General features: G+C 41.2%; 1 protein-coding gene across 1 annotated transcript; it reads left to right on the top strand.

Annotated features, from left to right (window-relative positions):
* The first annotated feature begins 991 nt into the window (after window positions 1-991).
* On the top strand, window positions 992-13,108 carry LOC101169288 (tetraspanin-31). Its single transcript, XM_004071019.4, has 6 exons — window positions 992-1,169; window positions 4,448-4,615; window positions 5,149-5,229; window positions 5,317-5,451; window positions 5,570-5,680; window positions 11,577-13,108. Exons 1-6 carry the CDS (start codon window positions 1,107-1,109, stop codon window positions 11,649-11,651), a joined length of 633 nt encoding a protein of 210 aa, XP_004071067.2. The 5' UTR covers window positions 992-1,106; the 3' UTR covers window positions 11,652-13,108.
* Window positions 13,109-14,707: the final 1,599 nt, after the last annotated feature.

Raw genomic sequence — 14,707 nt, 5'->3', positions numbered from 1 at the left:
ATTTGCTGCTTAAATCCTTTCTACAATCTTCCAACCATTTTAACTTTTCATGTTGTTTTAAAGTTACTGTTTTCATATTTATGTAAAGATTTAAAAGGTTGTCAAATGAATAAAAACAGCACTGCAATGCTGTCACAGGTGGTACAACATGAAAAGCTAAGGTTTCCTCACATCACTACTGGGGTCATCTGGCCCAACCAGGTTAAACAATCTTTTACTTTTTTTGGCTTTGTGGCTCAAATAAAACAAAAAGAAATTTTATTTATAGTGCTGAGTTTGTGAAAATAAATATTTTAACATTGTTTTCCTTAAAAAACCCACTCCAGTCATCTTTTGATCTGTTTTCAAAGCACTTGTCTTTTAATTATGATCAGGCTCTTTTTTGGCAAAACAAAAAAAAAACAGTGTCAGTTTCTGCAGAGCGGCAGCAGTTCATTAGAAATTCATCTCTGACCCGTGGAGCTTGCCATCATTTCCCATTATACCTTTATTTCTATCCTGTTAGCTTACAGCTCCTCCCATCTCAAACCAAACATTACTGGGGCAACATACATGGCGAGCAATATCCAGCCATACAGATTTGAGCCAACAGCCAGTTCGGACGAGGAAAACCAAGACGTACATGGATCTATTTGGCTGCGATTGGATGAATCAGAATGGAGCAGAGCAGGGAGGTTGTGCCCCCCACCCCTCAGTACTGACGTCACTGCTACAGGCTTTTTCCAAATGCATTTTTTCGATTCACAAATCAGGCATGATATTTTAAACTTTCTTTCCTTTGCGTCCATCATGAAAGAAGAGCCACAAGATCATCAAGAACATGATAACACCAAAAACACGGTTTTCATTGGAGTGGGTTTGCACAAGAAGCGATTCCTTGCACACACCGGTAGATGGCGGTGTTGCAACAGTTGCAGCAATACTCAAAAAAAGAAGGGGAAAAAAATGAAAAGGAGTCACTGAGGTGACGTCACCGCCAGTGCAGACGCATTTGGACACGCCTTCTTCGCTGTGTGTGTCCGGGCAGACTCCAGCGCTATTCAGAGCCGCTCCAATAGCCATCCTTACATCACTGGTGTTGAGCCGTGACAGCCAAATATTCTAATATGGTTTGTGGCGGTTTCACCTGCTCCAAAAATGCGCTCTGTTCTCTTAACGTGGTTTACATGGTGAGTGTTCAATATAAATGTTGAGTTCCAGCTGCATTTGTTAAACTCAGCTAGCTAGCTAGCAAGCGCAGTGATGCTAGATGTAAGCTAGGTGACAAGCTAGCCACAGCGCGCATTACTGATGATCCACATGCATGTTGTATGTTCATTTTTTTACTGCATCTACTCTCTGACTCCATCCCACTGGTGACTGGTATGTACCGTATTTTAAATCAAGCCTTTGGTGTTGTAGTTGAGTTTCCCGCAAAGAAAACGTTGGAAGTAGTCGCAGTTAGCTTGTTAGCTAGCTGTCGCCATTACACGCATAGAGATTACCGTTAGAAACTAGGCCGGCTGCCTGATCCAGTGAATGAACCTGACAGTGACATGCGTGAATATGTTGAGTTAGTTATTAATCACATTTCATTCACTGCTATAGGAATTGGGTCGTTTTCACAAGACGTTGAGAGTCCTATAGCGACAATGTGGGTCATGTTAGCTAACAGACGCTAACACTGATGATTGTCATCTTCTGGATCCGCTCCTCGAAATAAATCTAGCCTCTGCCGTCGCTCTTTGTCTTTCTCAGTCAGTCAGTGTATTAGCTTGTACTTCTCTTTAGCCTTCTTGCTAAACTTCGGTGAAAAAACGGCATCTGCAGTTGAACTGATCTCATCCCACTGTTGTTTACGTGAGACCGATGGGAAGTGAATGACATACTCGTGAGTAAGTGATGTCTCATGCTTCCTGAGTCACTGCTAAGCTTGAAACCCATAATTCATCTTCTTCAATCGGTTGCCACAAAAGGGACTCTTTCGTCAGAGATGATCATGTCCACTCAAGCTGCCCCAAATCCCGGAAATCATTCACCCCTACTCAAATGTAACTGATCTTGTAATGAAAGTATTATGACAGTCTTTTACATAGAATCCATACACCTGTCTCCTGTACCATTTTTCCTAATGCATCAAACAGTTCTTGACTCATTTTCAACACTTGCTTAGTTTGCTCGCTGTAGCGCTGTACTTTGACCTTTTCATGGGAGAGTAGCATCTTGTCCCTGTTCAGACACGGTTGTTTAACGAATGATAAGCTACTCACTGAACTGAGGATTCATAACTTATCAGCTGATGCTAATTGCAAAACATGTTCTGTGCTTTTAAGATAAAATCTTTGTGACTTTACTTGGCAAAGGAGCACATTTAAGCTTATGAAGTTAAGCAGATGGTCAAATGTTTCATTGATGCTGATGTAACGGCTGCAGGAAGTTGCTAGTTCCTTTATTAATTTATTTTCCCTTTCAGCATTCAGAACTGTTTGGTTTGCGCATCCAGCTCTTAACTCGACCCCCACATGTTTTAGTAACTGGGTTATCGTTCTGTTTTAGACTTAAGTTTGGGTGTAATATGCCATAATTTCAAGCCGTGCGTCACATTTTTGTCGCTGATGTGTGTTGGAAAAAGAAATTGGATTAAAGAAAATTCAGAGCATGTTGTTCCCACACATTCTTTTAATTATTTCATTTGTGGGGTAATAAGCGCTGCATAAATCAACCTTGCAGTATTCTACGCGGCCTATCAGTTATTTGTCTTATCTTTTGTGGCTGCCCTTGCATTTGTAATCATGCTTGCTTAAGCCCCAGTTTGCTTTAGACATACTCAGTTCATAATGTAATCGTTCTGCAATATTTACGACTCGTTTCATAATTAATATTGAATTATCGCCACGTTTCTATTTCTATTATTCTTTGATTGGAGTTGCATGTTGAGCATAAGTCATCTAAAAAAGAAACAACTCTTTTCATGCATTTAGTTTCTATTTTTAAATGCCCATAATGTGCTTACACTAGAGAAGTGTCTAAAGAATAGATTTAAATCAGTTAAAATACTTGCGCAGGTCAGGAGTTTTTTCTACTCACTGAAGTTGCTTTAAAGAAAATGAGTATTCACTTTCAGTGTAAATGGTATTTCAAAAAAAACGTTGATTTACATCTTGATGAGGGCTGCATGATATGAGGAAAACTTGCAGTGTGTTATATTAGTGATGAATATTGCGATGATGATATTACTTGGGAGACATGAACAAATGGCAAAACAAAAAATAACCATTTCCATTTGAAGTTTATTGAAATAAAATCCAACATTTTGTACAATTTGTACTCCAAAATAACCCTTGTCCAGATAGGAGGCTCCATTCGATTGCTCAACGACATCTAGGGGTCCATCCCATAAGTCAAATGTGTAAAGGGCTCTATTTGACTTGCTAAATACTTCAAGCTGCCATGAAATTCTTTTAGCGTGAGTGTAAACATTCAAAGTAACCATTTATCCCAGTTTAGGCCATCTTTTGTGATATGCATATCGCATTGGCTGATGTTGCAATGACGATACATTTTCGATTTAATATACAGGCTTATATATATTGATTAAATGTCCATCTGCATTAACACAGGTTCCTGTTTGAAGCCTTCACACTTTAAGAGTGCATTAGGTATCCTCTGTTACTTCATGACAGGATAGAATGGGAAACATATTTGTTGACACGTGAGTTACAACATGCTTAAATCCAGAATCGTACATTCTTGTAACATTGAATAAAACTGTCTTTCTGTGGTGGTCATCTTCCTGTTTCGCTTGTGTGGTTTTGTGCGCCTCAGTTTCGGGTCTCATTTGAAATACTTCTGGATCCTCTGTGCCCAGAGTATCGGTATATCAGCTGAATGGTGTTAAAGCACAATCCTACATGATCCTCGTGCTGTCACAGTGGAAACGTTTTAGTTGATAACATTTATTAAGATTGTATAAAACATTCTTTTAACAAATCAGAACAAATGCCTTATTGGGACTGACCACAGCTGAGATGGTGGGATTGCCTAAATCTTTGAGTAAATGGAGCAAGAAATCCTTTTAACCGTCAACTCCTGGTGGAGAATGGATTTGAAGCGTCCTCATACTGAAGAAGGCAGCTTTGTCCACCATCAGGGGTTCCTTGTGAATAAGACTCCACAACTTATGTGTGCTTGATAGAGGATCCACTGCCTCCTGTGTTCTCCATCTCTTCTCCATCTTATAAGCTCTTCAAAAACATTTCATGTTTTATTTGTTTGAAATAAAGGTAACTGTGTTGTCACTTTTAAATGTGAAGGTTGAAATTTGAAAAAATGAAAAAACAATACAGACTTGTGTCTGATGGGCGGCAGGATGAAAGTAGCCAGTAGAGACCTCCCCGCTTTGGTTGTGTGTTGCTCTTTGGTCTTTCCTCCGCTGCCTTTGACTAATAAACGTCTGTGCTTCCTGTAGATGGTGGGGCTGCTGCTCATCGCAGTGGCAGCGTGGGGTAAGGGTTTCGGCTTGGTGTCCAGCATCCACATCATTGGGGGGGTCATAGCGGTGGGTGTGTTCCTGCTGCTCATTGCAATTGTGGGGCTCATCGGAGCCATTCACCACCACCAAGTCATGCTTTTCTTTGTATCCTTTCTGCATGTTTGCATGCTGCAAAAAAAAAAAAAAGCCTCTGGTTGTGACGGAGTTGTGCACTGTATAAGTGCCCCATGGAAATTCCCAGAAGTCTCTGCAAAAACCCAGTGTGTATCGATGCTCACCAGATCAGCAAATATAGACCACAATGCATTGCGTTTGATAGATTTTCAGTGAATATATAATTCAGTTTTTAATAAATCTCAAGTTTTCCTCTTTAGAACACAGTGGATTCATGAATTCTTTTTTGTCGAATGTTTATATTTATTAGGTTTTACTTTAGCAAATTGTTGACGGCCTTAAAACTATTTTTGGGTCTTGTTTTGGGACAAACTAGATTTGCTGTGTAAGATGTAAGCACAGTTATTCTAGTTGGTTCCTCAGGTCTGCACACATAAACCTGATGAGAGGAAATATAAAAAAACACAAATGACTGTTTCAAATTAAGAAATGCTGATTTGACAAAGCCGTCATTTCCTCCTTTTCACGCTGGTCCAGTGTTGTTTCCTAAACGTTTCTCCCAGTACATGGTCATCCTCTTCATCGTTTTCTTATTTCAATTCGGAGTTTCCTGTTCCTGCTTAGCAATGAACCGAGGACAGCAGGTAAGAGGGCTTTTCTTTTCACGCTAAGCAGAACATTTCTGTTTTTTTGTTTTTGTTTGCTTTATTTTGTTGTTTTTGTTGTTACAGGAAGGGCTTCTGAAATCAGCCTGGGGGATCCTAGAAAACAACACTAAGACAGACCTGGAGAGCCAGCTGAACTGCTGTGGGCTGCTCAACGTCACCGACAGCACATTTGACACGGATTTGAGAAACTGTCCTGCTGTAAGTTAAAAAAAAAACATTTCTGAAGTAGATTTCAGTGGAAGATTCTGGCTTAGCAGGAAAACTATCGAGTCATACCTAGGAGGATTTCTTTGTGTGTTTGCCTCTTTCACTGCAGCCGTGCAAACTAAAACGAAGCTGTCCCACCTGCGGGGAAAAGATGCTGAATCATGCAACGGAGGTCCTGAAAATCCTCGGCGGCGTCGGCCTCTTCTTCAGCTTCTCAGAGGTAAGTCCAGCCGACGTGCTGGCTGTTATCTCTGAAAGGAACGCGTCATGTCTTTCAGAGGTGGACTTTATTAGTCAACTTGAACCAAATTCTAAATAGTTTAGGGTTTTTACCTAAATCTTGGGGTTCTTTTGCTTTTTGACAGTAAACTGAACACTGCTGGGTTTGGCCAAAAAAGGCAGAAATGTGAATAAAACCTGCTGTGTGATTTTATTTACTTATTCATCGACAGATTTACGGTAGAACGTGTTGAATTAGGTCTGAAAATGTTTCCAGAATGTAACATTGGTCAGAAATGTCAAGAAATTTTCACTTAAGCTTTTGGTTTCTTAGAGTCCTGAACCTCTGTGAAATCAGACCTGTTTGAATTATTAAAAATATTAAATATAGCATAAATTAGATATAAAGCAGTGTATTTGTATAGGTGTAAGGCAGAGGCGGCACACAGGAAATATTAACGAAGCATGACAGGAAGTAACAGAAAAGTCTAAATTGTGGAGCAAAAAAGGCGAGAAGAGGATCAACCACTGGATTAAATGATAGCGGGAACATGAATACATCATAATGACAGTTGAGTGCAAACAACAAGCTGACAGGGAAATGACTTTGAGAATTTCTTGTTGGTACTAAGAGATTTTGATAACTAACCTAAAACCTCTTAGTGACATTTTCTGTTTACTTTTGCATCATTTTGTGATCAACATGACTAAAATTTGCTGCCATTAAACCTCAAATAAGCCTCTGTGTTAAAAAAAACCTGTAAATTTCATCACTTTTTGGAGCATAGATTAACGATGAATGAATTTGCAGGTTGTGGCGCCGTTTTTTTTTTGTTTTTTTTAAAATATTGTTGGGTCTGAGTTGGTCGTAACTGTTAGCTGTGAAGCTAAAAGTGTGGAGCTGCTGCTTTGAGCTCATGAAGTGGTGATGCTTTCAGCATTGCAGCAAAGGTCCAGGAGTGTGTGGGAACTCAATACTGCAGCTTAAACCCTAATCAATACTGTTCTCCTTGATATGTTTGCCTTTATGCCTGGATCTCCTCACATTGTTTTATTTACAGCCTTTGTGACGTAAACTTAAAGTCCCACTCCAGTCTTCTTTTGGTCTGTAGTGAAATCGTTCCCAGTGGTCTGTCAGCTATGATTATGCAGTTTTTCTAGAATATAGTTTTTGCAGAGCAGCGGTATTTTTCTACTGAAATTCACCTCTGGAGTTGTGGGTGGGACTGTTGGAACGGAGCCCCCTCCCTTCCTCGCTGTTGCAGAGAGCTCTCTGTTTACATGCTCTCCTGCTAGCTTACAGCCCCTCACAACCCCAACCTGGCATTGTTAGTGCAACAAAAATGACACTAATTATTGGAGCTATCCAGTAGGGTTGGGCGATGTCCCTTAAATTGGCCGTTGACGATGGTTGCTGTCAACCATCGGGATGGACGATGACATCGTCGGGGGGGGGGGGGGGGGGGGGGGGGGGGCTATTTTTACATTTTTCGTTCTTATACAACTGCTTTTCGTTTTTTTGCTTTTTTCATTTTATTTCCCAACTAATGACTCATCCGCGATGATCCAGTATAAACCGAGGGAAGTGACTTTAACAAAAAAAGTAACAAACAAAATAGACAAGAAAGAAGTAATCCGCCCCCGCACTTAACTAGTGAAGTGGACCGGCGGAGCGCGGACTTCCAGCTTTGTGTTTGAGGGGAAGGGGGGGGGGGTGCTTTGTTACATGAGTGGTATGTGTGGGAGATTTAAGACTGCGATCCGTCCCGCAGCTCTGGAGGTACGAGCTACAGAACTCAGAACCGGGTCTAAAAGTGTGTGTCTGAGCACAGCTCGGATCGTCAGCACACACAGTGGTTTGAGCTTCAAAGCAGAAATGTCGCTCAGTCCTTAGAAAACAGTCAAAATCACGCGGATTTGTGTTTCCAGTCGTGTCCCGACTAAATAAAGGCTGATGTTATTCTTACATGTTTACGTGCAGCCAGCAAGCAGCACCACCCAAAGCTAATGTTGTTAGCCTGTGTTAGCATACTGCTAACCCTGGCTTCGTTCAGAAAAAGCACTGACCGTACTGACCACACGGATTAAAATTCAAATGATGAGCGAACAGGTGTTTCTTAATAACCATAACATTATTAAAAGCACGTTTAGAAGATCATCTCGTATTTTACCGAGCTGACATGTCAATGTATATAGCCGCTCGGCGCTGTTTAATATTGTTTTGTATTGAATTGTTACATTCAATAAAGTTTGAAAAAAAAAGCCGCTCGGCGGAATTTATATCCTTCCGGTTTTCAAACCCTACTGCGCATGTGCGAATGATTTATTCCGACGGAAAGTGTGACCTTAGTGAACGTTTTTATATTCTGAAAACATTTTTCTGGGCCCATGTACACGGTTGGATTCTAATCTGACCATTGATCCCATCAAGATATTTTGTACATGTAACCGCGGCTTATGGTGTCGACTCGCAACGTGGCGGGGGCGTGGCATCACGATGGTGGTCTCTCCATCAGGATGTCAGTCACCCATCATCGTCCATCGGCACAACCCTACTATCCAGCTTTGATCCAGATTCCAAAAAATGTTTACGGATCTATTTGTCTGCAAGTGGATGATCAGAATGGAGCAGAGCAGGGAGCCTATTAGCATATTTTCTACGTTGTAGTATAGTTACGTTCCTGAATTATCGCGAGATAGGCAGATAGAGAGGGCGGGAAAGGGAGAAGGACAGGAGACGAGGAAGCTGGAAGATTGAATGAAAGGTGTGTCTAATAAAACAAGATAAAACTAAACTAAAGGACTGTTTATTTAGACAACACAACATTATTGGCGACGAGGATTATTTTTCAAAGGACCCCATGAAGAAGAAGGACGATTAGGATTTACGTCCCAGCCAAGGAAGACAGAAAAGAAAATTCAGCAATGTCGTCTGACGAGCAGCTCCAAGGATCTGCACGAGCTGCACCAGGACCAAGCTATGCTCAGCTTGCCCCGCCGGTTCCGCTGAACCTTAGCGCATCAGACTTATTCACGGAATATAACCTATGGATGGACTCCTATAGATTTTTCGAAATTGCCTGTGGTACGATTAATGCACAAGATTCGGTAAGAAGAGCCACACTGTTGCATTGCATAGGAGCGCCAACTCAGAGGATTTTTGCCAATCTTCCTGGAGACAAAGGTACGCATGCTCAGACTGTTGCTGTGCTAGACGCGTATTTTACTCCGCGGAGAAATATACGCGACACAAGTTTCGGCTCCGAGCTCAGTACCCTGATGAAACCGTTGATGCGTTTCTAAATGCATTAAGAGAGCTGTCAAATCAAGTGAATTTCACTAAGAAAAGTGCACGCTCAAATGGCGGATGTGCAACCGGAGCGGCGCGCGACACTAAAGGCAGCCACAAGCGAGCCGACAGCGACACCCAGTGTCACAGATGCGGAATGAACACTCACACAGCAGATGAATGCGGTGCAAAGACAGCGACGTGTCTTTTCTGTCGGAAAACAGGACATTACTACCTTTACCTGAGACTGAGTATAACGAGTATGTGGAAACATATGTAGACAAAGTCCTGTCATTAACCATGCATGGAGTACAAGCTATGAGCCTTCAGGACATAAAGCAGAAAACAGCTGAGGATGAAACACTGAAACAACTACATGAAATCATTGAAACAGGAACATGGCCAAATCCAGTTCCGGTGGAACTGCAGCCATATAACAGATGTGCAAAAGAGTTATGTACATATGACGGACTTCTACTGAGAGGACACAGGATAGTGCTACCCAGAGAAATGGTAAGACAAGCACTGCAGATTGGACACGAGACTCACCAAGGGGTGGTTCGTACCAAACAATATCTAAGGAGTAAATTCTACTGGCCCAACATGGACTTAGATGTAGAAAGACTGATCAGAAACTGCTCCGCCTGTGTTCTCAACCAGCCACTACATGAAGACCAACCCCTCCAACCACTGGAACTGGATTTGGCCATGTTCCTGTCTCAATGATTTCATGTAGTTGTTTCAGGAGAAACACCAGCCATGTTAATGTTTGGAAGAGACATCCGCACTAAATGTCCAAATCTTGAAAAAGATCTACCTCTAACAGAAAAGGAGAAAGCAACCGATGTAAGAAAGCATCACAAGGAATACCAAACCAAAATGAAACACTACGCTGACCAGACCAGCAGAGCCAAGGAGCACAATTTTAAAGCAGGTGATATAGTTTATATTGCAAGTATGGAAAATGGAAAACTGGATCCAACATTCAGAGAGACTCGCTATGTATTGCTGAAGAACACCTCTGACAGCTCATTTGAACTGGTCAACACAGAGGATGGATCTAAAGTGATCAGGAATGTCAAACATCTTCGTAAAACACCATTGGAGGTTGACTTTGACATACCAGAGCCTTCATCAGCCTGCAGTGAACCAAACTATCATAAGGCAAAGGATGCGTCAACTGCGGAGACTACTCCAGCACTTGAGATTCCACCAGAACGTGACCCCTCTTCATCTGATGTCATCACTACCAGGAAAGGCCGGGTTATCAGAAAGCCCATCAGATACAGAGAGACTTAAATAGAAAAAAAACAAAACAAAACAATAACATGTATATGTTCTCATTATTGACAAGTTTTGTTACAACTGTATTTGAAAAGAATTTGATTTAATTTGAGAACAAAGTGATTTGTTTATTATAAGAAAATTTAGTTTGAGAACAATGTGATTTGTTTATTAAGAAAATTTATGTGGTAGGAAGTTTTTATTCTAAACAAGGGAGGAAAATGTAGTATAGTTAAGTTCCTGAATTATCGCGAGATAGGCAGATAGAGAGGGCGGGAAAGGGAGAAGGACAGGAGACGAGGAAGCTGTAAGATTGAATGAAAGGTGTGTCTAATAAAACAAGATAAAACTAAACTAAAGGACTGTTTATTTAGACAACACAACATACGTCATAAATAAACTGTTTTTTAAAAACGACATTTTTAAAACAATTTGAATTAAAGAAAAATATTCAAACAGAATTTTGAGCTTAATAATCTTTATGCTTTTGAACAAAAACAGGCCAGAGAGAAAATTAAAAAACATTAAAAACATTATTTCTTAGTGTCTGAAGTTTTTAGATTTCTAAATTGTTAACTCAGATATCCCAGAAGTGTCATTTGTGTGCACAAAACACATCAACAGTAAGATGAGCAGAACTGTAAAGACTTTGATGTTTGCAGTATTACTTCAAAGAAACAAAGACTGTTGCATCACGTTGCAGGAACTTTTACCAAGGTTGGCTACAAATAGATTAAATGTTCTGCATCACTCCACTGGCTTCTTTAAAACAAACGTTTTCTTCATCTGGACAAAAACAAGCAGTAAGAGGTGAACTCTCTCTGAACTGATGCTTTATTTAACCTATTGTGACGATCAGCACATATATCGCTTTCCTTTGCCGCTGCAGCCGAGGTCGGTGCCGGCTCATCAACGTGCCGCCGCACCATGTAACAATTAGCCCGCTTTTTGTGGAAAAAATGATCTAAACTGAAAAAATAACAAGAAAAAGTACTAAAAAGTAGTGGAATATTTACTTTTTTCGTATGTGACCATGGTATAAGCGGGGTAATGCCCGACAAAGTGTGAATTTTCGATAATTAAAGCTGGCCGTGGAAGCCTGATCTTCTGATGCAAAGTGTAAGAACACACTTCACGAAGTGTAAATAATTCACATTAATAAGCATTAAAGCGTTAATTTTTATAAATGAATCACACGCGTTAACGTTAAAAACCCGATTAAAAACACAATTTTCTTCAGAGTGGGCCTTTAGATCAGTTTCATGTGTAGATAAATGTTGAATAATGTACTGTTTTTAACGATGCGTGATGATTTTTCTTTCAGATCCTGGGGGTGTGGCTGGCCGTGCGCTACAGGAACCAGAAGGATCCGCGAGCAAACCCGAGCGCCTTCCTATAGTCTGGCTAACCTTGCGAAGCAGCAAACACACCTGTAGACACACTGGTACACACCTTATGACACACATGTAGAGGCACGCATTCAGCCTTTCACACACACACACACACACACACACTCAAAGCCACACACCCACAAAAACAGAATGGACGAGCGCACTCAGCACCTGACATCACTGAAAAACAAAACACACGCCGTCACCAGAGACTGAGGAACCGCAGAGACCGGTTCGGAGCTGAAGCTGGAAGTGCCGCGTACTCGTGCATGAAAGGGTTATTTCTCAAACTGACAGGTGTGACCTGTTCGGCCTTGATTTGAGTACCAGGTTTCCTGACTGCAGCTTGCTTCGTTGGTGAGACATCTTTGCATGTGCCCTGCCCCCCCACGCACACCAACGGCCTTTTTGTCCATCATCCCACAAACCAACTTCTGACAGTCCAACCAGGGACTTGTATGCACCTTGAACTTCCTGTTGTCTTTAGTGTCGTGCCGCCACTTACCAACGGTGATTTTGTATCTGAACTTGTCCGGTGTGATGACGGGGGCAGCCTCAGCGCGTGGTGTAAAGTCGTTTTGGAAATGTGCATCTCAAACGTAGATCTGTCTTTTGGATGTAGGCCTTTTAGGTCATGTAGTTGCTTGACGGTTTCTAATAGTGTTGATCTGAGCCAGCCACCTTCCAGGGCGCGACATTCACCTGCCCTGATGCTGTAAATACTCATCCTTATAATGACGTGTTTGAAACGTGTCCCTTTCTGTTGTGGGGGGGGTTTAGCTGGAAGAATTGCAGGGTTGAAACTCTCGGTACCATCATACACCTTACCTGTGTTTATTATGTTCTGTGTCACTCAGTGACCTTTGCTTAGTGTAGATCCTACTGTTAGAAAAGTGTAACTGGAAAGAAAAACCATGAAATTGTGATATAACCTTCATGATTCTCAATTAGAAAAAAAATCCTCTAGATCTGACCTTAACATCTGTTTTTATTTCAGCATTTATTGTATCTGAAATTATTTACTTTTTTTTTTTGCTTGTTTTTGCTTCTGTCGCCATCACTCGTCTATCAGTGTTAAAAATGCTTTGTAAATACGCTCATTGAATATGTTCGGGGTTTATTTAAGTCGTATGCACATTGAAAACGTGTTTGTTTTCATATAATTTTGCTCCGTGTTTGTCGTCTTCTGTTGATGATGATTTGCTGAAGACCAGTCTTTTCAGAAATGTGTTTCTTGTCCTATAAGTTGCTTTTACCTTTTAAGAACTAACCTGATCCGTCAGGACAAAAGTCATTTTGTGTGAAGCTGTGATTTTTGCCGGTGTGGAGTTCCTGCTGCTGGTTTGGCATAAGTGCAACATTTGACGGATATCATATCATGTGACACCTTGCATTGAATTTGTGTGCACTTGTTTTTGAACTGTGTTTTTAATTTTCCAAATATTAAAGTCTTAAATTAAAATTCTTCTTTTTGTGCTTTGTTGTCTTGAACGGGAATTCAGTTTGTGTCATAGTGATAATATGGATTTAAATGTCCACATCCTTGTTTTCTGTAATCCAGCTGTTATCCCACTTTAGGCCACAAGATGGCCGTTTGAGGTCCGGCTTTGACAGCACCTGAAGCCATGACACCCAGCAGAAAGCTTTCTGCCTGAAATCAGATTGACTGCATCCTGCTGGAGTGTGATGCTATCAACACAGCAGATTTGATTTGGCCTCCCTGGTTGGAGGTTTTAATTCCCTGTGATAGTCCTTCAGAAGGACCCCTAATCCCTTCAGCTGGGGCGGTTCCTTCAAATGTGTGGGGAGAGCAGAAGGAAAGCTCAAGAACACTCTGATGTGGGAATGGAGACAACACAAACCACAATTAATTCTATACCTTTGAACGAGGATAAAACATTTCTTAAATTATTATTGTGTTTGGAGACCCACTGATCATCTTTTAATCTTTTTTCACAGCGTTCCCAGTGGACTTTTATAAAATAATGGTTTCTGCAGACCGGCTGTAGTTCCCCTCCCTGTTGCTGAGAGCTCCCTGCGTACATGCTCTCCCGCTAGCTTACAGCCCCTCACACCCCCAACCTACCAGTAGCAGTGCAACCAAAATAAAGGTTAATATTGAAGCCACCCAGCCGTACATTTTTGACCCAGATTCCACCTCAGATAAGGAAAACAAAGACACACCGGTACATGGATCGATCTTTGGATCCATCAGAATGGAGCAGAACAAGGAGCTTGTGGCCCACCCAGTGTATTTTCTACATCACAAAAACGATCTTGTTTTTGAACTGCCTTTTTTCGTCTGCTCCTGATTCTCAGCGATTTGAATATGGTAAAACTCAGGAATGCTGTTTTATACTTAATTTTCTTTTTAGATGTCCTCCATCATCAGGAAAATGCCTCAAGAACACGTACAAAACACCATTTTTATCAGTGGGTCTTTAAGCATCACCTGTTTTGTTTACTTCCTGCCAGCGTTGTTCCTGCATCCTCCTTTATCTCAAACTTCAACATTTACATAAGGCAAATCTCCTAAAGAGTCTTGCTCCAAAGTGCTTCCGATGGCCTTGGACCGGCGTTTTGGAAAAGGCTCCGCATCCCCTCCTGTTCTACCTCCTTGCTCTCCTGAGGGCCCGGTGCCCGTCTCCATCCTGTGATGCGCGTCCATATGCCGGGCGTATTAGTTTGGAGAAGCTGTGGAGAGTCGCACCAACAGGGATGGCCATCTGTCCCCTTACCGATATAGCATGAGTTCTGCGAGCGCACAAAGACAGGATCTTAAAACATTTGGTGCGTTATATCAGAGTTGGAATGGATAGTCTGTTGCTATCATGCAGGCAGAGTGAAGATAGGGATCTTGATAGTGATGCAGCTCCATTCAGAGCAGCAATATCTGAGGGAGATGAGAACCTCAACTGAAACATTCTAATTTATTTATCTATAACAAAACTAACAATGAGATCAAAAACTACTCCATGTATGAATTTGAGAAAAAAAATCAAGTTTTAGGGTTATGGTTTGATTATGCTATACTTGAATAAATATATTTTAAGGAGTGTTTTTA

This window comes from Oryzias latipes, chromosome 7, assembly GCF_002234675.1.
Source record: "Oryzias latipes chromosome 7, ASM223467v1".
Taxonomy (NCBI): Eukaryota; Metazoa; Chordata; class Actinopteri; order Beloniformes; family Adrianichthyidae; genus Oryzias; species Oryzias latipes.
This window is presented reverse-complemented; position numbering and strand designations above follow the sequence as displayed.

Bases quoted from the DNA above. Each gene is read 5' to 3' on its own strand.
- LOC101169288 (XM_004071019.4), top strand. From the start codon at position 1,107: ATGGTTTGTGGCGGTTTCACCTGCTCCAAAAATGCGCTCTGTTCTCTT. The intron at 1,170-4,447 runs GTGAGTGTTCAA...TGCTTCCTGTAG, and splicing joins CTCTTAACGTGGTTTACATG to ATGGTGGGGCTGCTGCTCAT. The intron at 4,616-5,148 runs GTATCCTTTCTG...CGTTTCTCCCAG, and splicing joins ACCAAGTCATGCTTTTCTTT to TACATGGTCATCCTCTTCAT.